At 42.7% G+C, this 26,987-nt stretch overlaps 3 protein-coding genes across 5 annotated transcripts; 1 reads left to right on the forward strand and 2 right to left on the reverse strand.

The window, feature by feature from the left end:
• Positions 1-1,534: 1,534 nt before the first annotated feature.
• On the reverse strand, positions 1,535-8,478 carry mon1a (MON1 secretory trafficking family member A). 2 transcript variants are annotated; one of them, XM_071512958.1, is made up of 6 exons: positions 8,228-8,478; positions 7,613-7,764; positions 5,018-5,416; positions 4,147-4,912; positions 3,247-3,394; positions 1,535-3,035 (listed from the first exon to the last, which is right to left on the reverse strand). In XM_071512958.1, the coding sequence occupies exons 2-6, from the start codon at positions 7,734-7,736 to the stop codon at positions 2,895-2,897; spliced, it is 1,578 nt and encodes a 525-aa protein (XP_071369059.1). In that variant the 5' UTR covers positions 7,737-7,764; positions 8,228-8,478; the 3' UTR covers positions 1,535-2,894. The 2 variants fall into 2 exon arrangements, with proteins under 2 accessions (XP_071369059.1, XP_071369060.1); XM_071512959.1 differs by having other exon boundaries at positions 8,083-8,478.
• Positions 8,479-8,853: 375 nt separating this feature from the next.
• On the forward strand, positions 8,854-13,796 carry traip (TRAF-interacting protein). The gene is made up of 16 exons (XM_071512960.1): positions 8,854-9,002; positions 9,199-9,317; positions 9,414-9,471; positions 9,570-9,653; positions 9,891-9,930; positions 10,043-10,170; positions 10,272-10,366; positions 10,651-10,764; positions 10,878-10,965; positions 11,048-11,137; positions 11,223-11,311; positions 11,424-11,579; positions 11,810-11,855; positions 11,932-12,039; positions 12,198-12,248; positions 13,165-13,796. The coding sequence occupies exons 2-16, from the start codon at positions 9,220-9,222 to the stop codon at positions 13,270-13,272; spliced, it is 1,353 nt and encodes a 450-aa protein (XP_071369061.1). The 5' UTR covers positions 8,854-9,002; positions 9,199-9,219; the 3' UTR covers positions 13,273-13,796.
• Positions 13,797-15,330: 1,534 nt separating this feature from the next.
• On the reverse strand, positions 15,331-26,033 carry LOC139638923 (metabotropic glutamate receptor 6-like). 2 transcript variants are annotated; one of them, XM_071512957.1, is made up of 10 exons: positions 25,491-26,033; positions 21,745-21,961; positions 20,596-20,731; positions 20,231-20,385; positions 19,870-20,010; positions 19,544-19,744; positions 18,597-18,736; positions 17,603-18,226; positions 17,199-17,510; positions 15,331-15,570 (listed from the first exon to the last, which is right to left on the reverse strand). In XM_071512957.1, the coding sequence occupies exons 1-10, from the start codon at positions 26,031-26,033 to the stop codon at positions 15,331-15,333; spliced, it is 2,709 nt and encodes a 902-aa protein (XP_071369058.1). The 2 variants fall into 2 exon arrangements, with proteins under 2 accessions (XP_071369058.1, XP_071369057.1); XM_071512956.1 differs by having other exon boundaries at positions 21,742-21,961.
• Positions 26,034-26,987: the final 954 nt, after the last annotated feature.

The following is a 26,987-nucleotide window of genomic DNA, read 5'->3' on the forward strand; positions in this document are numbered from 1 at the left end:
AAAGGTTAGACAAGGCAACACCTCAGTAAGCGTTAGGAGGTCCAGTTTCTGCAGAATGTCTGTTACACATATTGAGCATATTTTGCCCAGTTATAAATTTTAAGTTTATTCTTTCATATATCACACTCACATTACTCAGGGCGCAGTTCAATGACGTTGGCAATCCCCTTATATTTTCAATGTCCAACAAACACACACCACATGCAGACACATCATAACCTACCGTTTCACCACAGTCTGTAGCAAATGGCACATTACCCTAACGACTCACTGTTATAACGAATCACTGTTATATTCCTTTAGACTATTAGTCTGTGGTACTCAGTAGTGAGTTTACAGTTATTACAGATATTTTTTAATCTCCAATGGTATTACTATGGGATTTTCTGTGGAATTATGATATTTATGATATTTTTGTTTTGCTGTGATATCTCTACAGTATCCTATTAAAAACATTTTTACTAGATTAGATTACTATAGTTCTTTCTCATGACTGTTACTTTCCACACAAATGTCTATAGCACATACTACAGTAGCTGGATATTAGCTGCTTACCTGTACAGGTCAAGGAGACTTTCCTTTTCAGTGAAGCAATCTATCCACTGCCAGTGTTGCTCCTTGGCTGGCAGTAGAATAGCGCAGGGATGATGAACTATATCCTCAGGTAGATTTAGGGTTATCGTAATCAAATCAGTATCAAATTCTGTTGATACTCAGAGCCTCATTGTCCCCATAAAGCGCTAACAATGTAAACTGTGTTAGTTTCGGATCTAACTTCTACTCTCAGTGTGACTCGGTCTTCTGTCTCTGTTGTGCGGCTTGCTCCTCCCCTCACCCTATCAGATACCAGCAGTAATTTAGCCACATTTTTATTGGTAGAACAGTGTTTACCCGCCTTTAGGCTGACATACACCTTCATGTCATAAATCCATAGCAAACATCATAGTAAGTGCTTATCAAACTGATGTAAGTGGGGGATATAGGGACATGGGGGGTGGGTCATAAAAATGAAAGCTTTCTGAAAATATAATTGGTTTGTGTTTATATTGGTGGCTGTTTTCCTCATGCTGGCCAAAAAATATATTACCCACCTTTTTATTTGCCGCCATATCCTATTTACTAAGTGAGCGTGATGATTCACAATTTGTATCATCTACTACATCTAAGTCTGATCATTGCTTTTCTATATACTTATAGGCTACCAACTTTTCAGGCCTGGTGTGACCTTGTGATTTCCCTTAAGAAAAAGAACCATAGTAGGCTAATCCTTTAATACATTTTAGGATAGCCTACAATACAAATATCACAGCAAAAGTAAAAACGATATACATCATACAAACCATATAGGATAGTGACCATCAGAGATAAAACATACCATAAAAAACATAAGACACTATAAACCCACATTTATAGAGCTTATAGTGGGGGTTAGGGAAGAAGCCAAGAACAATGGGCCTACATTGGTATTACTATACATAACACCACTGACAAACAGTCATCAAGATTCAAAAACATGACACAGAATCTGTCCAGGAGCCTGTTTTAATACTATTCATTTATTTATACATATTAATACAGCATTATCATAAGTGGGATTGTGACACAGCATCAATAGACCAACACTGCAACAACCTCCAGCTGTGTTACTTTCTATTGGCTTAGCACAATGGCCGTTAGTTAAGGCATGAACAGTGCAGGCAGATGTGAAAATGTTGAAATCCTCAAGTTATGCAAACCTGGATCCTATGAAATACAATGAACCTTTATGATTAGTAACAAACAGAAATGATTCACCCCCCAGTTTCCCTGTGTTATCAGTACAGTACAGATAAAACACAATATGAATATCTAAAGGAAGAGAAACAACATGATTGCCAGTGACAATCCTTGCAAAAATTGTGGTATGTTGAAAAGTTAGTAGTCTTACATTAAGATTCCTTTACATTGCATACCAATGACAAGTCTTAGCACAAAAATTGACAACAGTGATTACATTATAGCAAAATGAACACATTCCTCTCCGAAGTGGGAGGTAGTGTAGGTAATGAACGTGCATAGAGGTAAAATGGAACCAAGATGACCCATGATCAGAATGACACAAAAGTTCATTTAATCAGGGTATTATTGGCCACCATATTTATGCAAAAGATGACTGGAATGTAGTTAACCTATCTCAATAATATGTCCTACAGCAAGAGACCATATATGTTGCATTACAGAATTCCAGTTTTTTGTATTCAAAAATTCTACTTGATTTTTAAGAACCAAGCTAGTAGCACTAAAACAACAAAGCCATCATATTTGATATTTTTGGGAGACATAATAGCTCTATTACAGTAAAAGAATGTATGAAACAACTTCACCAGCATGACAACCACCACCATTTTTATTGTTATTACTTTATAGGTGGAGCTGCTGATGCTGCTTCCATCTGGACCTGTGCCGCTAAACCAAATTAAAAAGTATAAAAATCTTAGCCGGCTAAAATATAGCTTTAATTTATCCTCATTGCAGTATCTAGTCTGAGTCTGTACGTTAGATCAGTAGGATCCAGAAGCAGCGATGCATAGCGCTGTTATTCAGATGTGGACACTGCACTGAGTACCACATTATCCATAGCTGTGGTTAGTACGCGGCCAGTCAGTGTCCAGCTTTATATTCTAGGACAGGGGTGTCAACCATGTGCCATGAAGGGCCGAGAGTCTGCAGGTTTTCGTTCCAACCAAACACCACAGCAGCTGATTTCACTGATTAGCACATCTTCAACCCAGAGAGGAGGAACTAACCAGTGAAATCAGCTGCTGTAGTGTTTGTTTGGAGTGAAAACCTGCAGACTCTCGGCCCTCCATGGTTTGAGACCGGCTGTTCCAGGAGGTCAGCTGGGCAGGGAGGGCTCAGTATGTGAGGGGACTGAGGATGAAGAGGCGGTCCTCCTCCTTCCTAATCCACTTCAGCAGCTTGTTAACAGCAGAAACGGCCAGGGCCTTGGTCCCCAGGGGACTGAAGCAGAGGTAGAGCTCAAAGCCACTCGTCACCTGGGGAAAGAAAGAGGGTAAAATGGGACAAGACAAGGGGCGGGACCAGGGATGAACAACACTGACGGTCAAAATGAGCAGCAAGCAGATGACTATTTTCAACACAACAAGAATCTCCATGGTCCAATCAGTTTTTCAGTGGATTGTCACAGCATCTCACACACATATAGCGATATAGATAAAGCATTTAATCTCAGAACACCAGGCTTACCCATGCCAGCAGATTTTCAGTTTCACCACAGCGGTAGATGGAGCGGAGCGGTCTGGTTGGGTGGTGCAAGCGGCTGTGAAGGTCTTGGTACAACCCCATGAGCCTTTCCTGCTCCTCCTCAGACTGGTACACCCCAGGCAACTCAGGGCTAACAGGAGAGAAATGGAGGAAGAACTACAATTATTGTTTGAACGTGAGAAACAACTAGTATTTCAAGTTCATTCATGTTCATTCAAACTATTTTGAATGCTCAAATGTAACCTCTTCACAACTAGCTACTAATATGTATTTTCACACTGTGTACAACTTTTGTCATCCTTTTGAGTGCTATGACATAAATTCCAAAACTAGTAGCACATGATTTGTTAATAAAAAGAAGAGAGGCTTTTTGGATATTCACTTTACAGACTCTATTTCCAAAGGGCCTGAATGACGAACTATTACTCAATGTTATGCTCTAAATCTCATTTTGCTCGATCTATGTTTTTAATATTAATAATACTATTTTTAATGAGTCCTGATATATCGTTGTCTATTTATGGTACTCCTTGGTTATTTTACTATTTTGGCACTCCAATTGCTGTATCTGTCTTTTTCCATTGTCAGCTTATTTCTATGTACTATTGTCATTACAGAGACTAATAGCGCTGGTGTAACATTTCTAGTTGTGATTCATTCCATTTTTGTATAGCTTATAGTTTTTTGGTGTTTATTTCTATACCTTTTTGATTCTTGATGTTGGATGCAGTGTATACATTTATGGTTGCTGCTAATAATCTTTTCTGATTGCTGATTAACCTTTTGATTGAAGCACCCGGCACATACACACGGTTGTGCAAAGATGATCTTTTTAGAAAACTAGAAGCATTCCCACAGTGTTTCAGAATATATGGTGCCCACCTGGTGTACAGCCCCGAGCTCTTTGATTTGTACAGGAAGTGGCGGAGCTCTGGGATGCCGACCTGAGCCACAGAATAGCTGGGACATTTAAGCGCCTCCTTCAGGGCCGGGTAGGCGCTACGCTTGCTGAGCCTCTCCAGGAAACGATGCTTGCAGTCAGACAAGTTAAAAAAGTCCTCGCGGTCGGTGGAGACCAGGATGAGACAGAGGTCAGACGCCGGTTCCAGGTAGGAGATGTGCGCGTGGAAAAATCCTGCAGTGTTGAACTTTGGCAGACAGATGGGTGTCCAGCCTTCGCCCTCCCTAAAGGACGAGGAGGAGCCGACGAGGTTGAAGACCAGGTGCAAGTCTATGTGGTGCAGGTACTGGTCCTTTTTCCTCACCAGGGTAACCAGGCGGTCCCCCGCCAGCAGAATGGAGAAGACCAGGCTTTTGGCTTTGGCGGCCTGCAGGCTGGAGGAGACCACGTCCCTGGTGGAGCTGGCCAGGGGGAGGCAGGTGACGGCGCTGAGGAGCAGGGCGGGGTCGCGGTCCAGCCGGCGCAGCAGGTTGTCGGTGAGGTGCTCGGAGCCGGCCAGCAGGCGCCGCAGGTCGTAGTTCTGCTTGTGCTGGAAGATGTGGTTGAGCTGGGTGAGGGTGAGCAGGCTGACGATCTGGTAGTAGATGTACTGCAGCTCCCGCATCAGCTCCTTGTCTGACTGACAGGTGCGGGACACGCCCACCAGGACCAGCGGGCTCTTGCTGAGGAACACCACTTTGTATCCATCTGACACGAAACATGTTGACAGAGTTAACATTGATTCAAAACATTTTTTTGTGACATGTTTCATAAAATGCACTTCCACATCATGAACCCACAATATTTCCTCACCTGCATGGATGGACCGGATGATGTTCTTCTCAGCCTCAACGAAGGAGACGAGGGCCATCATCACCCCCATGGTGCTGGACAGAGCCTCCTCCGTACCGTAGCGGGAATAGATGGGCTTGCCCGCCTCGCTCAGCACAAACACGTGCTTTCTGTGGCTGCGCCACGCCTCGCTGGACACGTCCTCCTCCTTAGTCCTGCCCTCTGCCCAGCTTTCCTCCTTGTTCTGCTCCTCCTCCACGGTGTCCTCCCCGACCAGTACCTGGAGCTCCTCTGCAGACTCTCCCGATTTCCCCAGTTCAGAGTCTTTTCCAGCCTCCCTTTCAGCCTCTTCCCCCGTCTCGGCAGTCAGATCCTCAAAGGACTGCGCATGGACGAACATGGCACTCTTCTGGCCAGCACCTGCGTAGATGAGGGAACAGATCATCATCAAATCATTCCCAATATAATGCAGCTTTCATGGATGTGTAAGGAATAAATATTTAGGCCTATTCTTTGTTTTGGTGTAAAGCGCTCATAAATCTAAACAATGGGATTGAAGTGATTTCATCGCAAAGTGGCAACTTCGCGTAAGCCTCAGTGTAGAAATAATAACCCTGTGTTGTTGTTTTTTATTTAGAGAAAACAAGAAAATAATAGGCTAAGTCTGATTGTACGTCAACAATTGCATTACATTGCAAAAATGTAGTGTCTATTTCCAGATTTAGAAAAGCATCCCGGCAAAATTAAATCAATTCTCACTCAAGGATTGGGACCATGACTGTGGATTTGTTCAAGCTGGAGAGGACAGACCTGAGCTCTTGTGCTGCTGCTGCAGACATACTTTCACCATGACACACTCACCGGTCTTGTGCCAGACTTAAGCCATGAGATGTCTGTATCATTAAAGCTGCTAAGAGAACAAGGCAGAATTTCCTGGGGGAATTCTCAGATTGTTGTCGAGCGAAGGTATTCACTATCTTTTGCTTAACAAATTCTAGCACTCACTGCTGAGCATCAAAGTAATCATGCCGGCCAACTTCAAGACCAGTGACATGAATTTATCACCCTGCTCTTCTAACCTTTAGGAACATTAGGACAAATTAAGATTCTAAATTAATTAATTGAAATAGAATTTTTGAAAAATCAGGGTGAAATCCTGCTTTCCAGTTGACTTTCTCATTGTGCCCTAATTTTGACAAAATTAGCATGTACAATTTTCTAAGGCCCAACTAGCTCAACAAATCTGCAAAAACACTTGCCGTTCAGATGATATCATCATCTGATACAGTAGAATGTCTAAACTAAGCATTGTGATTACTTAAAGCAGAGTCACAGTTTAATGCAATCTCTCGCTTAAACATTAAAACATTAAGCTAAACCAGGGAACCAAACTTAGTAGTCCAGTAGTCCACTGTTACAGACTCACAAAATGTCCATTGGGCTATTAACATTTCCTACAAACCTGCTCTAATTTAGGATAGTGATGACAATAATATTCTAATCACCTAAACCATGATAAAGCCGTTATGTAACTCATCCTTAACCTCTATGGCAGGCACTCAGATTTAACAAATGACACTGACACAGAATAACCAACTTTCAGAATCGACCACAAACTAAAGAAAACAGCTGGAATAACCCCTCCTACCAGAAATCATGTACGCGCGCACACACACACACACACACACACACACACACACACACACACACACACACACACACACACATATTCAACATGAGTCCTTTTCATAAGGTTGCATGGTTACAACTGTGTCAAAGTGGTTAGTCTACATGGGGAACTTATCACATGATGAAACTAATTCTATTCTGTTTTTTGTGCCGAAGTGTTTCCGGGCAAGACGTGGTTAGAGGGAAGCGTAACAGGGCAGGAATGCATGCTTTTCACTCATGAGAGCTTACGAATAACTATCATTCTTATGTCTTATGTATGTTTATGCCAATGTTATGTTTATGAATCCAGTGAAAACCAATATTATTGCAAGCTGCAAGCACAGCCTATTGCAAGTATTTCCTCTTTCTATTTTACAGAAATGTGGGCAATGCAAGTAGCAGTTATTGAACAAAAAATTTGCAGTGTCAGAGTTAGTTGCACCACAGGCTGAGGCCCACTGAGGGAAAACATTTTTTAATTCAGTATGGTGATAGCACTTCACAGAGTACAGTTATAACACTGAAGTCAACACAGTGGATATTCACTTATCCAGACCTCAGCCTTCCAACCTGACCTAAGAAACAGGCATGACAGAATAAGTGGTGGTGCAGATTCCACTGATAGTGCCTAGTTGTTAGGATTTAGTTGTTGCTACATGTAACTAAAGGTATAGACTACTACTACTACTTAAGAATGAGTGTTCATACTCAATACAATTTCAATACTTTTCACTGTTCCCAACATTTCATTCTCCCAAACAGACGTCAGTTGCATGGAGGTTCAGATAATCAAGATTTATATGCATCTTCAGAAGCTTCAGATAAGCTGCAGGCCTGACAATGCCCTGTTAGGCCTGGGTTGGTGTTTGGACAAGTAGACCATATTTATACTGGGTTAGTGACAATGTGCTAAAAGCCTAAAGACTGAAGGTGGGCCAGCCTCACCTGGTTCAGTTCCCTCCACCAGACCTGGTGTGGGGCTGTCGGCCCTCTCTGTGCGAAGGTGGTCCACAGGTGCCAGGGTGCCATTCTCCCATGCCACAGTCGGCCTGGGGACTTCTCCATCCATCACTGCTACTCAAAACAGGGACACACACCTGAACACACAACAACAAGGGGTACAAAAGGTCAACGGTTTCCGAATCAAGATAATGATTGAAGAATAAGATTGTTATGTTGTACACTGCAACTGCTGACACTTTTATTATGACACAGCTGTCGTTCAAGTTTTAAGGTCTGACTTTATCTTTGCAATGAATGCTAACTTTAAACTTGTGCGCTAAGCTGTGGGTTTCACTCCTATTGCATCAAATATCACCTGACAACAAAATCAGAGCATCTTATGACAGAGGATAACGTTTATCCTTAACATTTCTCTTTTACGTTAGCCACATTTCTTGGTGTCTGACACTCACCAATCTCAGCGAGGGGTCAGATGTGCTGATACAGCACTTGTATTGCTCTTCTGATTGCTAATTTTAGCAGATAACCGACCTAGCTAGGTTCAGTTTCGACCCCTTTATCTAGCCAAAACGCGTCCATTGCTCGTTAAATTATTACCTTTCATTTCCGGAACTATGTGCATTTGGTTGTTGTAGTCAACAACTCCCTTGTTTCAGTTAGTTAGCTAACTGGCAGGGAGAGGACTAGTTTTGTCTTGCCAGTCACCCCTGCCCTGCTACAAGTTGCGGAAGTATGAATTGTGGGATATGAAGTTCTCGTTCAGGGAGCCGTTCCCCCGGAATGATAAAAAGCGAAATGTGATTCAAATAAAAGCGTTCCTAAAATATTGTGAAATATCTGTGAGTCTGGTAAATATATGTATTTCCTAAGTTTGGTGGTGCTATTTACATTTACTTCCTTGATAACCTATAAATTTGATGGTGCATTTAAGTCACTCGTAAATTGCTAAATTCGGTACATTTGGAATTATGAGGTTCCATTTTACGTTGGCAGGTTAATTATTAAGATCCTGGTACAATGTATGTTCAGATTTCACTCAACACTACAAGAGTTATTTTCTGTATTTTGAAAGATATATGGGTTTTAATAAAATACATTTCTTCTTCTTCTCAGTAAACGAGTTTACGGCGAGTCCCTGAATGCATCATAAGGGGCGGGGCTTACGTTCGAACGTACAGCGGGGAAGAGACAACGTTACCGCAACTAGCAACAGAGTAGCAACACACCACCACCAACAGAATGACTAGTCTCTTTGAAATAGCGTGTTTCTCTGGGATAAAGTAATCTTAAGTGGGCTGAATTGGTATGTAGAAGGTCAGAATAGAACTGCACGATATTATAACTAAAGAGCGCGCAGTAACGTTTACGTTTGGTAAGTATTCAACGGCAACTACAAGGCAGCTAATGTTATCCAAAGCTAGCTAACGCTAATGTTACAAGTTATCAACGTTGCAATCCCAAGGCCAGTATGGCGTAGCCAAAATTTGCTGTCTAGACTAATTATATAAACGTCAGATAACACAGTTTGTAGTCAATTCCTTTATTATGCTTTTCTGTTTTCTTCCCAGGGTGATCCATTTCACTTCGAGATGCCTATCCGAGCATATTGCACAATTTGCTCCGATTTTTTTGATCACTCAGCAGATGTTGCTGCCATCCACTGCGGACATACCTTCCACTACGAATGGTAACTTGCCGTAGACGGTCATGTCTCCCTCAAAATGCAACTCATATGTCACGTTTAACATGGTGGCTAATTGTTACTTTTCCCCTCTCCTCTCAGTCTTCTTCAGTGGTTTCAGGCAGCTCCCACTAAAACCTGTCCACAATGTAGAAAACAGGTGCAGTATATCGCCAGCACTACCAAACTGCAATTCACTCAAATTGAACACAAAGACACTCTAAGGGAAAACTAAGTGCTTTTGTCTCCTATGTGTAGGTCAGCACCAGACACATTATCAACAAACTGTTCTTTGACATTGGTGGAGAGGAAACGTCATCAGTGGACCCAGAGAGTTTGCAGGTAAGAAAACATACAGAACCATTAACTTGGAGACTCAAGACTGTACAAAAATATTGCGTGATAAGAAGTGACTCTGACTTTTTATTTGCTTCTCTTCATGCTTAGAGAATTGTATCCTCTTGACTATTCATGCAGTGAACACGAATAGATGCCATAGAAAGCCATTCTTCTCTATACCATCTGAATATGATTTAGAGCATTTTATTTTATTTCCAATGTTTTTTTTTCTTTCCTCAGAATGATCTTGATCGAATGAAAGTCCTTTTAAGCACTAAAGGTAAGGGTATTGCGGGCATCGTCTTGATATGGTTTTTGTCATATGGTGTTTTCATAGATTATTAAAAGTAGGAAGCATTTGGATGTTCATTATCTGTCTGTTCAATTTGCAGAAAGAGAATGGCGGGACAAACAGAAGGTGGCGGACAGTTTGAAGGACACAGTGGACAGGCAGAGGAGAGACCTGGACAGTTTGCGGAAGGAGATGATGGAAAAGGAGGTTCTCTCTTCTGCTCTCAGAGTAAGACGTCTGTTCTCTGCCGTGTAAACCCATAGTGTAAGGTTGACTCGTATCTAAACTTTTCCTGTCTAATGGTCGCTGCTTTGTGTTTTATCCCACAGAAACAGATGGCATACATGGAGACGCAACATAATGAAGCTCAGGCTGCCAAGGACGAGGCACGGAGGCTCAGGACCAAAATGAAAACCTATGAAAGGTGCCTGCACACATACACATTCAGTCTGTTTGTTGGAATAGGCTACAATTTTTTGTGAGAGGGAAAATGTTTTCGATGGCCCTCTAAACAAGGTATTCTGTTGCTGTGAATCCCTGGCCCACAATCAAGTTACACAGCAGAAAAAAATCTCTTATGTTCAAGCTAAATATTAGCATCCTTTTCCCTACATAGATTACTTTATTTTTATGGCAATACTGTGCCATCCTACATCCTAAAAGACAGTCATACACTGCAGTTTAGTAACATTACTGGTTTGGCCCCAGCCTGGACGTGTTGTTACAGGGTCAGAGAGCGGAGGTGGAGTCCATGGTCACAGACATGGGTGTCGGCCAGGCTGCAGTGGAGCAGCTCTCCATCTACTGCATCTCCCTCAAGAAGTAAGGAACCCCAAGTCCTGTTGCTCACTTCACTAAATGACAGATCACTTTGAGCCTCAGCCCTCACTAATGCAGTCATTCGCTATCCATTTCTCTCTTCATGTCCTTCTTAGAGAGTATGATAATCTAAAAGGCAGCCTCAAGTCTTCCAATGAAATGTGTGAAAAGCTGAAGAGAGAAGTTTTTGCCTCAAACAACAAGGTAACTTCAAGTCAATATATCATTAATTAAAAAACAGTAAGGGGAATAAATGTTTGAATACGTAACGTTTTTGTCATTGTAGTTGCAGAAAGCCACGGCGGAGATAAATCGGACCAAAGATGACATGAAGGCTGTGCAGAATGATCTGGCCAACGCTGACAAAGAGATCTCTGTAAGACAAATACGCCCACTTTGCTTTTAGTCTGGATATTAAACAAATCCACGATTGTGATGCCTGCATGCACATGTTTCCACAGAGTCTGAAGAAGAAAGTGGAGATTCTCCAGAAGACCCTGAGCACGCCGACACGGACAAACGAAGCCCTCAGCCGGCTAGTCTTCGAAAGGTTTGTTCCCAAACAGCTGGGCTACACACACACTCTGACTCCTCTTTCATAAAAAGAGAACCCATGTTTGTAGGCGTGATTCACTGACAAGGTTTCTCTCCCTACCTGTCAGCCCGGCACCACTGGAGCTGAAACAGCCTCGTCTCCACCAGCCTGCAGACTGCGATGACATCGACCTCAACATGACCTATGACATCACCACCCCAGACGGTGTGACCAAGAGACCGGCAGAGGTCCCATCCAAGAAGATGCGCCTGGACCCTGCCATGTGAGTTTTATCTGTGTGTTTACATTGGCTTCTACTCAGTAAAGTGCTTATCTATGTTGGAGAGGCCCTGGTGGCTCAGCTGGCCAGGATGATAAAGTGAGTTCAAATCTGGTGATCTATGTCGCATGTTGTCTTTTTTTATTGTGTCTTTGTGTACTAGAGAATAAAATAGATATGCCATAAAATCACAGTCAGAAAAAAGGTGTTTAGTGTAATGCTTTATTTTTCAGGTCATCGATGTCCAAACACAATGAGAACAGCTCATCTGAAAGCAAGGTAGCTTTGTAATATTGATAAGTCATTCAAGAAAGAAGTTTTCAAAATCACTAAATACTTTCATTGTGCCGCTCAGGCTCGACACGAGGACGGATCCATGGATCCCTTCTTCAGGAACTCCCTCCTTTTCAGAAAGAAGACCTTCGGCAGCATGTTGGATCCTCAGCGGAGTAAACCTGGTGCTGTACGTACAACACAACCATCTCCTGCACTTTATTAACTGACCCATCATCAGTCACGTCGATAGGAAATTTGATGTCCTACTGGAAAGACAGCTCTGAAATAATAGTCCTACAAATGTCCTTTCAGTGGTGTGATTGAAGAAAATGTTTCTTGTTTCAGGTGAGATCTGGTTATGATGGATTAGGAGGACGGACTAAATTCTTCCAACCTGTATCCTTTTCTCATTATCTTTGGAAATGGAAAAGTATGTTTAACAGCTGTTACAGCAGTACTTATTTGCTTTAATTAATCTAGATACTACTGTTATTAGGTTTCCCAGAAAAGTCGTGGGTTTTGAATTGTGTTTTCCAGGCTTGCAAAACATCTGGAAAATAATGCACATCGTAAAAAGTTTTCAATATGTCATGGCAAATTTTAGCAAAATGTTTTCTTAAACCAATCAGGTGTTTAATATCACTGTTATGTTACGTTTAGTGGAATAGTTGCCCAATAACAAATTCCCTACTTACGGTGCCATGTAATAGTTGTAGGCAGCCAACAAGTCTGAGGACATTCAAACCTGCTATTCAACAAAATGTTAACATTTAAACAAAAAGACGGACCAATATTGACTATGAACATTGCACTGTGTCAGGGAATAGTTATGGAAAAAGTCATGACATTTTATTTTTAAAATTTGTAGAACACTGACTGGCAGGAGAATAAAACTTTACCAATGTGAACTGTAGAGCTGCAACGATTAATCGATTAGTTGTCAACTATTAAATGAATTGCCAACTATTTTGATAATCGATTAATCGTTTTGAGTAATTTTATAAGAAAAATAAGTCAAACTTCTCTGATTCCAGCTTCTTAAATGTGAATATTTTCTGGTTTCTTTACTCTTCTATGACAGTGAACTGAATATCTTTGGGTTGTGGACAAAACAAGACATTTGAGAATGTCATCCTGGGCTTTGGGAAACACTGATCAACATTTTTCACCATTTTCTGACATTTTATAGACCAAACAACTAATCGATTAATCGAGAAAATAATCGACAGATTAATCGACAGTGAAAATAATCGTTAGTTGCAGCCCTAGTGAACTGGTTGGCATCATTCCTTAACCAAGCCTTCCACTCCAGTCTCCGTTGTCAGAGATTCGCCCGCTGATGAAGGCTAAAAGGAAAAAGGTGACCAGGCCTCCTCCCAAGATTTCACCTTGCCTCACTTTGGACAACTTCCTTGAGTAAAACGCCGACCCTCCTTCCCCAGATGGATGGGACTTTCAAACCAAATTTTATGTAAAGCAGTAATTCACTTCATCCATGAGAGCAGATGCTGAGCTTTTGGTGACCAGATCACTTGCTGTATGTTTGTTTTTGCGTGTTGAAACTGAATTTGTTTGTGGAAATTCTGGTCAAACTTCTTAACCAGATTTCTTCTGGTTAAGATCGTACATATCAGGTATGTGTGTGAGAGAAACAGACTTATTTGTTGACAAATGGGACAATGCACCGTATTATGTCACTGACTGATTATCATTACATCATCAGGCAATAAAAGCTATTCTACATAATCCAGAGAGCAATTAATCCAGAAATAATCGGTTATTTTTTCAATATAAATACTGGACTGTGTTGTTTTCTTGGAATAGTTTCCCTCAACACTTGCTTGTAGATAGAATGTAGGTATTTTTATTTGTAAATAGTGCCAGATTAAAAGCGTGAAATAATAAACAATAATGTTTCACTACATTTTGTGTGTTTGACACATACTGGGCTCTACAAATGGCTCCGTCTTCACTATGCTGTGATTCACAGACAGGCGTTTCACTGAGGCTTGCTCTCCTGCAGAGGGCAGTATGAACTGTTGTGTAACGTGATGGAATGAATCTGCTGCAGCCCTCATACTTTGTTATGAAAAATGCACGACATGGTAATTGGTGAATCCATTTGTATGGAAAAGGCTGTGCCAGGACAGAAGGTACTCCTCAAGAAAAAATATTTTATTTAATACACCTTCTGTAAAACCTGAGTTGTACATTGTGATCAAGTAACAAAAAGAACACTGCAAATAATTTATTGGCAAATTAATGTCTATTTTTAATTCACCCCAGTTCCCCTTCTTTCAACATAAAATGTGTGACCATTCTAGGTTTATGAATTACTAAATGAAATATGATGTTTACAGAAATAATTATTGTAAGAGAGAAGGACCTTTACTTTTATGGCACACAATCAAATATCAAATGCAACTGTGATGGAGTGAAGCTCTGACAGTGATCCCATGGTTGAGGATGGCAGTATGTTTGATTATGTTGTTGCCATACAAACTAGCCTTCGAACAGCTTGGTTCATACTTCTATAAAACAATATGAGGAAGTGCCACACATTGTTTTCCACAGTACTTCCACATTCTGGCACAGTAAAAGCGCTCATCCTGTTTGCACCCCTGGATTTACTGCTTACACAATCAATATCATTGTGTACCATATTACATACATAACATACTATGATCTAATTGAAATAAAATGCGTCCTTGCTTCAGTGATTGGATGTTAAATGATTCTATTGTGAGTGTTAAGTGATTCTAGTTCAGTGATTAGACGTATACCTCTCCACAGGTCAGTAATAGTAACAGGACATGGTGGTGCGTTTTAAAAGCTAGTTCCTTCCACTGTAATCAGAAGAAAAAGTTCTGCGTCACAACACCCCATACAAACAATACTGCAGAAACATTCATGTACACATACAACACACAATCCATGCAGTGCTGTTGGATCCAGTAAACAACAAAGCTTAATTGATCCCAAGGGATTCTGCTATACATCTTCCTGTAGGGCAAAGGTTACCGTTTCAGCTTTACTTTTTCCTAAATAGCATGTCCTAGGGAGAAATAAAACTAACAATGTGTCCTTGTCGATTTGCGATGTATAATTAGATGCCATTATAAAAAAAAGGGGGGGGGGGGAGCTGTTTAAACTGTTCCTAGCAGTTCAGTCAGGATGGCTCAAGAAGTTGTCCATTTAAAATGTGTCTGTTTTCTAGGTCAGTTGATGGGCAGTGAGCATTTCCACATCCTCTTGCACTTCATTCCAAATTTGGATGTAGGACTGAGTGTTCTCTCTGTGTATGAAAAGAAGCACCATCCAAGAAACCAAATCTTTAAACAGCACAATTCTCTTCGCTGGATCCTTCATCCACGTCTCTTGGTTATTGGGGAGAAAGACATTCAGTGAGCAAAGATCATCCATCATCTCACGGTGGGCTGTGTGACATTACGTGACGAATGCGCAGACCCGTGTCACTTCACTGCGACCTGTCCGGCTCGATCTTGGACTCTCCGTTCTGTTTGTCGTTGGACTTCTGGGACAGGTGTGTGGACACGGTGGCGGCTTGCACCACGGCTTTGAAGCTGCGCTTGCGTTTCTGGACGTTCTGCTCCGGGTGGAAGATGATGACGTAGACCTTGGGGATGTAGAGCATGCCCAGGGACACGGTGGCACTCAGGCTCATGGACACCGTCAGGGTGGTGGTCTGGATGAACATCTGCAGCAGACAGAGACAGGCACAATTACCAATCTGCTGAAAGATTTCCTTTTCAAAATCTACATCTGATTAGGGGTTAGGATTCTCGGAGTATCCATCATTGTGAAGTCAGTAAATAATGTATGGCGGTAGTCATGTCGCTGTCATTGGTATTCCCCCATTACTTTATGCCTGCATTATGCACGGCTTCACGAAAACACAGTATATGTAATGTCATCGGCTCCCAGCTTTTATATGTGGCTTTTATAATCTTCATTTGGAAGCACAGGAGGCAGTTTTTTTTTTCCTGTCTGGGATGAATGATTTATCACTTGGTATATGTACTCAGGAAAAGGGCTCTATTTATGGGCTTCGACCATGTCTACCCTTCCTCTATTGTAAATCCAACAATAATAATGAGAACTGACTTCTCCTGAGGTCTGCCTCTAATAAATTATGAACTCATTATTCAAGCAAACTGTATTTGCCATGAATAAATCAACCCTTATGTGTCATAAATAAGTTAAGATATACGTATGTGCCATAAATAAACTATAAATTGTACACTAGCCTGTACATATCCTCTGCAGCACATCCTAATGCCTCACTAACTAATGTCCATACAGTGCTATTTTCCTTTATCATCTTTGTCATGGTTTTTATTGGTCCTTCTCAATGACCTCTCCGTTTATAAAAGGGGCTGCAGTAACGCATGGGCGACCATCTGAGCACGTTCAAAGTGGCCCGTATTTATGCGCCTGGCCCCGGGCTAGCGAAGATACAGTTTATATGGCTCGGCAACAATAAGCGGCTCTTTCATATTCAAACGCAGAATGGATTCCGATGAAAGCCAAAGTCAGTCAAAAGAGGGGATGTCTTGTGTATCAACAAGCAGGTAAACCCCCTGGAGAAAACTGCGTAACAGTGGAGAAACCGATCCTACGCATGACTTGGCACAGGAATTTCTTTGAGAAGACCTCTCACTTAGACACAGGTTTCCATTGTCATAGAAGTTTTTAGTAATATTTCAAGTTCTTCATATTAAATACGAGTCAAATTGTTTAAGCTCCATCTGCAATTGGAAAAGTTTTTACATCTTCTAGTTCGATCTGCCCCGATGAAAGTTACTGCGGCTATATTTAGGTCTTCTCTAAGTGGTGATTAATTGAATGGGATGGCCGAGTCGGTCTGTGAGGGGCCCCGACCGTCCCTCAGCTCGTCTGACCTCCTTTCCCTCCTCCTTCCCTTAATTCACTTCATTTCCATTTGGAGGAGGTGAAAAGAATTTGAAAGCACCTCGGGGGTTCAATTGTTTCAGCCTGACTGATTCCTAATGCAGCTCTCTATTAGTCCGAGCATATCTCTATTTTTTGAATTCTCCCAATTGTCCCGTCGCTTTGTGACAGCAGAAATAGCCCACGAGCTAAATTAACCTCCAAGCATTCAGTACAGTGGATACAGGATGTACTGTGAGTACAGCGGAGAGCAAATATGGCTTGACAGACGACAAACTCCAGTTTTAGCATCAGCGCTATTACGTTACTCTTTGTTACTCTAAGTGTGTATTATTGTGCATTGCATAATTCAGATTTAACACAGAATGTTAAGTACATCTCCACTAATGCCTGTTAAAACACTGAATTCCCCACCTTCTCAGTAGATTGCGCCGTGCCAAAGAAGATGGGCACAAAAGCCAGCCAGATGATACAGGTGGTGTACATGGCGAAGCCAATGGGCTTGGCCTCGTTGAAGGTCTCGGGAACTCCTCTGCTCTTGATGGCGTACACGGTGCAGGTGATCATCAGTACGAGACTGTAGCTCAGACACAAGATGAGGGACAGGTCGGACATGTCGCACTTGAGGACTCCTCGGGCAAACTCCGGGTTGGGTGGCTTCTGCTCCTCGTAGTCGATGATGGTATGCGGAGGCATCACGCCAAACCAGATGAACACAGCAAGTACCTGCAGAGTTAGAAGCTTTTAGCGTGAGATTGGCGCGGCACAAAGTTATACAGTGGATCTAGCTAATGTATTTGAGAGACACACACACTCACCTGCACTGAGATGAGTATAAAGGTGATGATCAGCTGGGAGGTGGGGCTGATGAACTTAGGGGGCGTGACGGATTTCTTGCCCTGTTCGAAGATGCGGTAGATGCGGTTGGTCTTGGTCAGCATGGCGGCGTAGCTGATGCACATGCCGAGCCCCAGCAGCAGTCGGCGGAACGCGCACACGGCCACGCTGGGCTCGGCGATCATGAGGAAGGTGATGAGGTAGATGAGGAAGATGCCCGTCAGCAGCACGTAGCTGAGCTCCCTGCCGGACGCCCGCACGATGGGCGTGTCGTTGAAGCGGATGAAGGTGAGGATGACTCCGGAGGTGGCCAGGATGCCCAGGATGGCCAGGAAGACGGGGATGATGGCCCAGGGGGAGCTCCACTCCAGTTTGATGATGGGCGTGGGCCGGCAGCCCGTGCGGTTCTTGAAGGGCCTCATGTCGAAGGGGCAGGTGTCGCAGGTGAACTCGTCCAGCTGGTACTGGTAGCCGTCGCAGAGCTCGCAGTGCCAGCAGCAGGGAACGCCCTTCACCATCTTCTTCCTCTCGCCGGACTCACAGGGGAAACTGCACACCGAGTCGGGGATCCTGCGGTCGCCGCCTGACCACTGCAATTCCTCCGGCTGGGATGGAGACACACACACACATTTGTATTACTATACTTGTGAGGATCTTACCTAACCCCTAACCTTAACCTTTACCACTACAAGCCTAACTTTAACCCTTACCGAAACCTAATCCTGATTCTAACTGTAACGCTAAACCCAAGTTCTAACCCTAAACTAACCCTTTTCAGAAATGAAGACCAAAATGACCTCACTTTGAAAAAATGTCACACAACACACACACGCTAAACCCATCTCAGCACTCTTGCCATCAAAACGCAATCTCAGAGAAGCATGAACATGATACATGGAAATGAAAAAAAAGATGATACAAAGGTTCATTTAAAGTGCAAGTTGTGTATCAAATGGACCAAAAACAAATATTTACATTGAGTCGGAGGTGGTTTGTCCACTGGCCAATGTTTTTGTAGCCAGGGTTGCTCACGTTGGAGAGCTGGTACTGGAAGATGTCATATCGACCAGGAGCGTCTCCGTTCTCGTTGAACATCACCCCAGTTCCTGCGCTGCCTGTTTGATGAAGACACAGAGTTTTAATGACTTGAACACCATCAAAACAGCGAGTCCGAAGGGATACGAACACGTGCGCTCTAAGCTGGAAATGTGCACCTCCATCTTAGTGGTGGAAAAACACCCACACACCATTGAACACAACTTGTGCTTGCTTTCTTTGGTCTTATGCAATCATGTCAGAGTTGAGTGCAGGAGGCTTTTTAGTGAAGGCTCTCCTCCATGCATACGGTCTTTCAGCGCGCTCTGGTCTGTTGCCTTAACATGATTGAATGTTCCTCCTAGGTCCCCGCAGGCGTTCAATCAGCGGAGCTCCCATACAAGCCAAGGTCACCCAGCAAGAGGAGAGAAGTAAATAGGAATGCTTTCATAGAACACTTCTTCTTTTCCAAACGGTGACTTTTTTATGAAAAGCGAGGATGAAAAGAGGAGTGTTGTGTATAGGAGAGAGAGCGGAGAGGCAGCCCTGGGGAGGGGAAGTGCTTTGAAGAAATGTGCTGTGCACTGTGGCTTGGTACATTAGCAGAGAGATCTCAAGGCTTATCCAGAGTGCCATCTTCAAGCTGACCCCCCCCTCCCCTTCTACACTTTTCTCTTCAAACCCTGTTCTATGATGGAGAGCAGCAGTGAAGGAAAAGCAGTGATGTTTTTTTTTCAATATAAATCTCTGCCAGCCATTGCTTAGGCTTTCCCTTCCAGTTTTATCACTGCAATTAATTGTTTTATTTAAATCTCCAGGCATTACATAACACATTACATTCAAAAAAACAAACGGAAAGCTGAGAGCTCTTAAGGTCGCCGACTCACCATTGAAATTGACAGAGCGGATGTACTGGAGGAGCATCCTTCCTTCTACGGGGTCCATCTTCTCACAGACACCCATGGAGCCGGGACACAGGTCTATGTGCATGCTGTGTAAGGCATGGGCCATGGCATACACAGCATCAATCACGAACTGCACCTTCCCCTCCTGCTCGTAGTGGGACTCTCGACTGATTCTCTCCTCACCTGGCAGAGGACAAAAGTGTCTATTCACTATGACAAATGAGGTGATGGTGAAGAAATAACACTGCTCATAAGATAATATTTCAGGATTTTTTTGTTTTCTTCCCCGTATGTTACACTCGACCTACCTGTACATTTTCTTCTACCGAGGTCATACTTTACACCAGGGCGAGTTAGTTTACACTTGAAGTCGTCCTCCCAGAATTCTGCAAACCAGATGTTTCTTCTGTTGTTTTCCAGAGATCTTGAAGTGAAGTATTGGTCGAACCCTGAATACAACATTTAGATATTAATTTCACATTACATGGAAATTTCATGTATCTAAACTGTGCCCCAACTGATATATTCATGAGTCGATATTACTGGCTGATAAAGGCGTTTCACAGATTTACTGTACTGGCATCTGCACAAAAATTTTAATTGGACAGCCTAAAGCTGTGGACATCCTCAGAGTTAGATGTCATATTCTGCTTTAAATACTTCACATACCGTCGATGGAGGCTCGTTTGGGCAGGATGGTGACCGCGCCCTCAGCCACATCCTCCTGGTCTAGAATGGGGGAGCTTTTGGCCCCCCAGCTGTCAGAGCCAACAAACAGGAAGTGTCCTGTCAGGTTTGCCCTCTTGGCCGCCTCCAGCACCCGCCTTGGAGGAGACAGAAAATACTCTCACAACACCTTTTTCTAATACACTCCTCTGCAAATTGGTTACGATACACTGACGTGAGTGAGTGCTGCCTTCACAGACAGAGTATATTATCATATACTCAAATACAGAGCAACATGTTTTCCTGTATATTTTGTCACCTGGCTGATTCCTGTTCTCTAACATTAAGTGCAGCAGAGTGTGACTCACTTGATGTCGTCCTCGTTGGCGAAGATGATGACCCCGCGAGCATTGGAGGTCTCCATCAGTCTCTTGATGATCTTATCGAACATCCCTGGTCTGGGCTCTCTGGGAATCTTTATGGACTGGCCAATACACAGCCCCCCTGCACCAAACACACAGGGAACAAGTCCTCATTGCAGTAAATCCCTCTTTACCAGGAATTTACAATTGGTGCACTGCTGCGATAATTCTTTTGTCAGCATCATAAGTGATATCTAAAAAAAGGATAGCAGATTACAATAGTGACTACAGAGCGGTTAGATTGCTCTGTATTGAAACTGAGAAAAATGTCTGCAGTGTTTATCTCCTTTCTTTATAAAAGAGCTGCTGGTACAGAAGTGAACTGTACATCATTCAATAGCTCATTGGGGTATGATTTTTGTTGATATGAAATCTAATAGTTATGGCAATTAAACTTTTCTGCTGTTTGCCTTTGTCAGGCAGTAGTGAGTGAGTAACTTGACAAATAGGCAAAAAGAGTCATATCATCCCTGCTGAAAAAAACCCCATCAGAAACAATTAGAAGAATCCCCATTAGAAAAACAACCCAAAAACATTAAAAACCATCATAAACCATCATAAACCATCATAATCCATTAGGTCCACCATGTAAGAGTTTGTAGTGGGTTTTTGGACACTGATCTAATGGTTTCCATTACATCTCTAATGGTTTTAATGGTCTCCACTACAGGCTGTATTGGTTTCTAATTGTTTTTAATGATTCCTAATGATTTCTGATGGTTCCCAATATGGGCTGTATTGGTTTCTACTGGTCTGTAATGGTTTCTAATGGTTCCCATTACGGGCTGTATTTGTTTCTAATGGTTTCTAATGGTTTCCATTAGAGGCTGTATTTCTAATATTTCTTATTTCTAATGGTTTGTGATGGTTTCCAATAGAACACCAATAGCCATCACACATCGTTAATGGCTGTCCTGCTGGTGTTCTAGTGGTCTCTGATGGTTTTCAGTAGAACTCAACATGCTCTGCTGGTTTCCACCAAGACATGCCAATATAAACCATAACATACCATCAGAAACCAACTCCCAATAACACTATTAAAACTATCATCACATCCGCTCAGCAGTAAATTCACGTCCCATTCAGACACACAACCTGCTTCTCTGGATATCTGGAGGAAAGCATCGACGCCACTCTCTCCATAGTTGCCCTCGGAGGCCAGGGTGGAGACGTAGTTCCAGCCCATGGCCTTGACAATGTCCACCATGGCCTGGGCCTGGTAGGAGTCCGGGGGCACCACACGGGAGAAGAACTCATAGCGGCTGTTGTCGCTCAGCTCTGGGGCCGTGGAGGCGTAGCTGATCTGGGGGATCTGAGGCACACAGATGGGTCACCGGTAACTAGAGGGCCAGGTCAAGTGGAAAATATGACTAGCGGGGATTATTAGGCCGATAAGTGAATACAAAGGAAGAACGTATGACGAGGATAGGCACTGAACCATGAAGGACGACGCACCGCTTACTCATCCCATTGTCTAGACAAAAAACTAAACAGCGTGCAAATGTAGGCCTTCCACATAATACCTTTGAGCTGACGAGTTGCCAGACATTAATACACCAAAATTGCACTATCATGGAGAATGTTCATCTTTTGCACAGCCAATGTTCTCGGTAATCCTCAGGATTGGGGCAACTTTGCAGTGTGATCTACCCAGATCTGGTTTGTGCTGAGGATATAGCCAACATCATAGCGAGATACAGATGGTGGGAGCCACTGCCGTAAAAGCATTTGTTTGAAAAAATGAAAGGATGAGAAGATTAATTTACTGGTGTGCTACTTCCTTAATGACACAGTTTATGTCGACAGCCTCAACTCTGACCCTGCTAATGCCGGTCCCCCTGGCTTAACGTTTGGTCCTCTGGAGGGACGAGGAGAGAAAGGTAGACACAAGGGGTTGTGAAGGGAGAAGGAGAGAGGAGCGAGAGAACCATTTCACAGATTATCTGGAAGGATTATAGGGGTTTTAGTCAAATTACGTTAAGCACAGAGGGAGAGAGACAGAGATCAAGAGACTAGAAAAAGGTTAGCATTTCTCAGCTGTAAGCCATACAATATATTTAATTCTGATGGCCACGCGCAGCTTAAATTTGCTGATCTGCGTTAACCCTGTCCTGCGATGCTCAGCCTCCACGTTATGGACCACATGATCGTCTAGCGGAGAACAGACTGCACAGCAAAAGTCTTCCAGCATTGTGTGAGAGAGACAAGTTCCAAGAGGAATGACGACATCAGCGTCCGCAAGCGTGTGTGTCGGCATCGCCATGCCATTCAAATGTTTGCATACAAATTTATAATTAACAGGACCACATATAATCTCCAAATTAATCCCACAGAAAGCATCTGCATCCATTCACTTTCAGAAATCAATGAGCCATATCAGTGCCAAAGAGCATCCAACCACAATGCAATTTTGCTGGAATCATCACACAGTCAGTAACCTATCTGTGAATGAAATTGTCCATTTTTTTCTGATCCTGGCTTACCATTCCAAATTTGACAAAACACAGAAGGGGCGGTATCTTTAGAAAAGCACGCTGTTCTCCTAATCAACCCAGCTAAAAGATGAACAAACCCATGACAAGCATATAGTTATATCATGATACACCTAGACTGTATGCAATAGAAAGTCATTTATTTGAACTCCTCAGGAATGGAGTATGGGGAATAAAATGTTCAGAACACTGACTTACCAAAACTTATTCAAAGTATGAAATGTGCCTATACATGCATTCTGAAATGTTCTGTGAAGTTGAATTTGCTTGTTAAATGCTTTTTAAATTATTTTTGCTTATTATCCCCTTTCAGTAGACTAGCCAGTTTTGAGGTCTAGTTTAACTGCGCAGTTTGCAATTTCTATGATTATGGACAAAGCACTGAAATACTGGTTGACTAAGTACTGTGAAACTTTTAAAGGCTTTCTCCAGAAAATGTAATAAATGAATCCTCTGTATACCAGCTTATTAAAGAAGCTGAACTGTAGAATAAAATGTTACAAAACTGACCTGATGCAGATGCCCCTAAATTGCATTAGAGATAAACTACTGATTAATAAACTATATAAAACAGCCTTCATAAAAACAACTTATGTAGCAATACCTGGGCCTGCAGTTCTCACCTGAAGCCAAGAATGACTTTGGTGATATAGCATATATATGTATCTGTATGGTGGATAGTGAAACATCTCACACTATGGCTTGGATAGACAGAGCCAGGAGATGTTCAGTGGACATCACTTTAGAGGCATCCGGAGTGCGGAGAGCAGCACATATGGACAGTAAGAGGAAACCCACCATTTAGCTAAATCTACTCCATGCCGACTAGGCCACAAGTTGCTGATATCCTAGAACCGATGTCATCCCTCTGCCCTGATGCTCTATTTTCAGCCCGGGGTCCTGAGCTGCTGAGAGGGGCTTAGTGGACGATGGGATCTATAATTCTGTAGTTAACATCTGCCCGTATGCAAGCTGCCTCCTTGGCTCTCAACTAATATCACCACCCACCATAAAGAATGCTGCAACAAGTAGCATCCAACTACAAATTACAGATATCGTGAATTATGCATAATCAATTTGATAGCCAATTTGACCCGAGCCAGAACTCTTTCTTTTCACGCACAGACAATTCCAGGTTTGTGGCCGACTATGTCAGTAAGTCAGTGAGAACATGACATAATGTGGGATTTACACAGACTCAGTGTCCCATCACTGCAATGAGCAGTGCAATCAATCTTTTCTGAAAAACTCCACTGCACATTCAGCAGACACTCAACAAATGACATGGATTAGCTTGTGGCGGCCACCGTTCATATTGGATTCACAATCCCACTGAAGTGTTATTGTAACACTCAGTAGCTGCACCACTGGACTGTAAAACAATACAGAAATCCATTCATATTATTCTCTGTACATTATGGCTTGTTTCAAAATCGCATCACACAGAATATGTGCTGTATGAAATGTAAGGGTCTCCATGACTTCTCTGCCAGATACAAAATGCTATTATCCATCCAAGTTTTCTGAATGGGATTATGTTAAAAGAAGTGTGGATGCAGTCAAAATAGTGGACCAAGAATCAGGACTAGCCTTTATATCTACTCCCCAGCTGTTTTTAATTATCTTTTATCCATAGCATGTCAAGACCTGCTTTTTATGAAATTCTAAATCTTGCCATGATTGAATCTGCTTGCTTTTGATGAATGTTTTTGCATATTTATTCTCTTTTTTTTCATTTATTGGTGTATTTTGGCGGATTATTCTTTGTGACTGTGACTTTTGCAATGTAACTTGGCTCCACTGAAAATGAGGCTCTGCCTCAATGTGGCACCAAGATGACATCAAAGGTTAAATATATAAAAATTAATAAAATATGAAGACCAGCATGTGCTGAACACTTTAACTAGTTCTCCAGTGAGCTAATTGAACATGCGTGGAGAAGTTCAACATGATTTCTAGTTTGAGCCTGAAGTCAACCTCAAGAGAAGTTGAGTTGAAGAGACACAGGGGAGGTGCTGCGTCTGAGCACAGCTGGGCACAGATGTGACTGAATGTTATACAGTGAGATGTTATAGGCTACACTGAATGTATAAAATAATAGGGACGCCTTCCCTCCTTTTCCACAATCCACATCGCAACTGTCTCAAAGCTTAAAAAGCTTCTCTAAATTCTTCTCATCTCCTCATCATTGATACAGATTTAATAAGGGAAATCAATAAGGGATAATGGCTTTTACCTGCATTCACCTCATCTGCACTTCACAAAAAAGAGCAAGTGTCCCTAATATTTTGTGCATTCGGTGTCTAATGAATGGAGTTAGGACATGAAAGGACTTGGCAGATTTCTCACCGCAAACAGTCTGAGAACGTTGGCCACCATGATGGACACCGAGCTGCCGGACGCGCCGATCACCCCGACCACCCTCTCTGGTTTGGGGATGATGGGGGGCTCTCCGTCAGAGCAGCGCACGTCCGAGGTGTCTTTCTGGATGAGGGCCTGGACGAAGGTGAGCGACTGCTCCAGGGCGTAGGTGTCTCTGGAGCAGGTGTCCAGGATGCGGGCGCCCAGGGTGATGTTGGGCAGCAGGTCGGGGTCGTTGTTGATCTGGTCCAGGGCGTACAGCATGGCCTCCATGCGGTGGATCCCCTTCTCCTTCTTGATCTCCCCGCACGGCACCCCGACCGGCCCGCGAGAGTGGACCGGGAACAGCCCGCCCAGGGTGATGTCGCCCTCGATTTTGATAGAGTGGGGCTGGGTGCCCTTCTGGGCCCGCGTGCCCGGGCCCACGCCCACCAGCAGCACCCACAGCAGCCGAGGCCACGATTTTAACAGGCATCCGGGTGGCGCGCCGAGCCGGCGGCACCGCTGGGACGAGTGGGCCTGTGATGTCATGATGATGGCCACCCGAGGTACCTACAGCACCAGGCTTCTCCCTCTACCTGTGATACCTAAGGACAGACAGAGAAGGTCTGGTCATTACATCATGTCTAAACATTGGCAGCTGGATGAGGTGATTTTACCATTTTGTACATTTTCCAACACCAAGTTCTCTGTCTTCCCCACAAACTGCTACCCACAGTGTGTCAAACCAGCAGTGCAGTTTAATACCATCTCATATGATTTTCTTATCAGGTAACAAAAGTGCAGAAGGAACGTTGGCGGATTCGAACACCACTGCTGTGAATTTCTGTAGTTTTTACAAAGCCATGTGGACCTGCAGTTTATTTTGGTGCGCTGGATCAGAACTGAGAACATGAAATAAATATAAAAAGATAAAACATAGTCAAGCTGTGGCTTAAGAGAATATTTTAGGCAGAGTTTAGGATGACACAAAGTGAATATTGGAGGCTTTTATGATGGAGTGCATCTGAGAGCAGAGAGCATGATGGAAACACTATGAATTTTGCAAAACGGAAAACATCGACTGAACTGTCGCATTTCATGGTCCAAAAACTAGAGGAGGTTAATTATATCTGCAATGCATGAGAGTCATTCACAAAATTTAGAGTAGTGTGGAAGTTGAAATCAAATTAATAGAAATGTAAATATACTTCAATATTTATGTTTTTAGGATTTGGGGTACCACAGTTCAATATTAGCTAATATTCCTGGATTTTGTTTAACATTGCATGCATAGGCCTATATTCCAATTTACTTGAATATTTTCAAGTTTTCTCACAAAATGCAACACATAAAGTCAAACTTTATTTGTGGAGGTATGACTACCTGACTGACATTTACAAATTCTGACACTTCCACTTGTCTAGTTGAATTAATGGAAATCATAATAATCAGAATCAATCAACATTTTCTCAAAATCATTGGAATCAAAATGTGAATCTAAGA

The sequence above is a fragment of the Centroberyx affinis genome, unplaced genomic scaffold, assembly GCF_046629955.1.
Source record: "Centroberyx affinis isolate AG114_WGS23_722 - 3 ecotype Tasmania unplaced genomic scaffold, CSIRO-AGI_Caff_v1 ptg006665l_1, whole genome shotgun sequence".
Classification (NCBI taxonomy): domain Eukaryota; kingdom Metazoa; phylum Chordata; class Actinopteri; order Beryciformes; family Berycidae; genus Centroberyx; species Centroberyx affinis.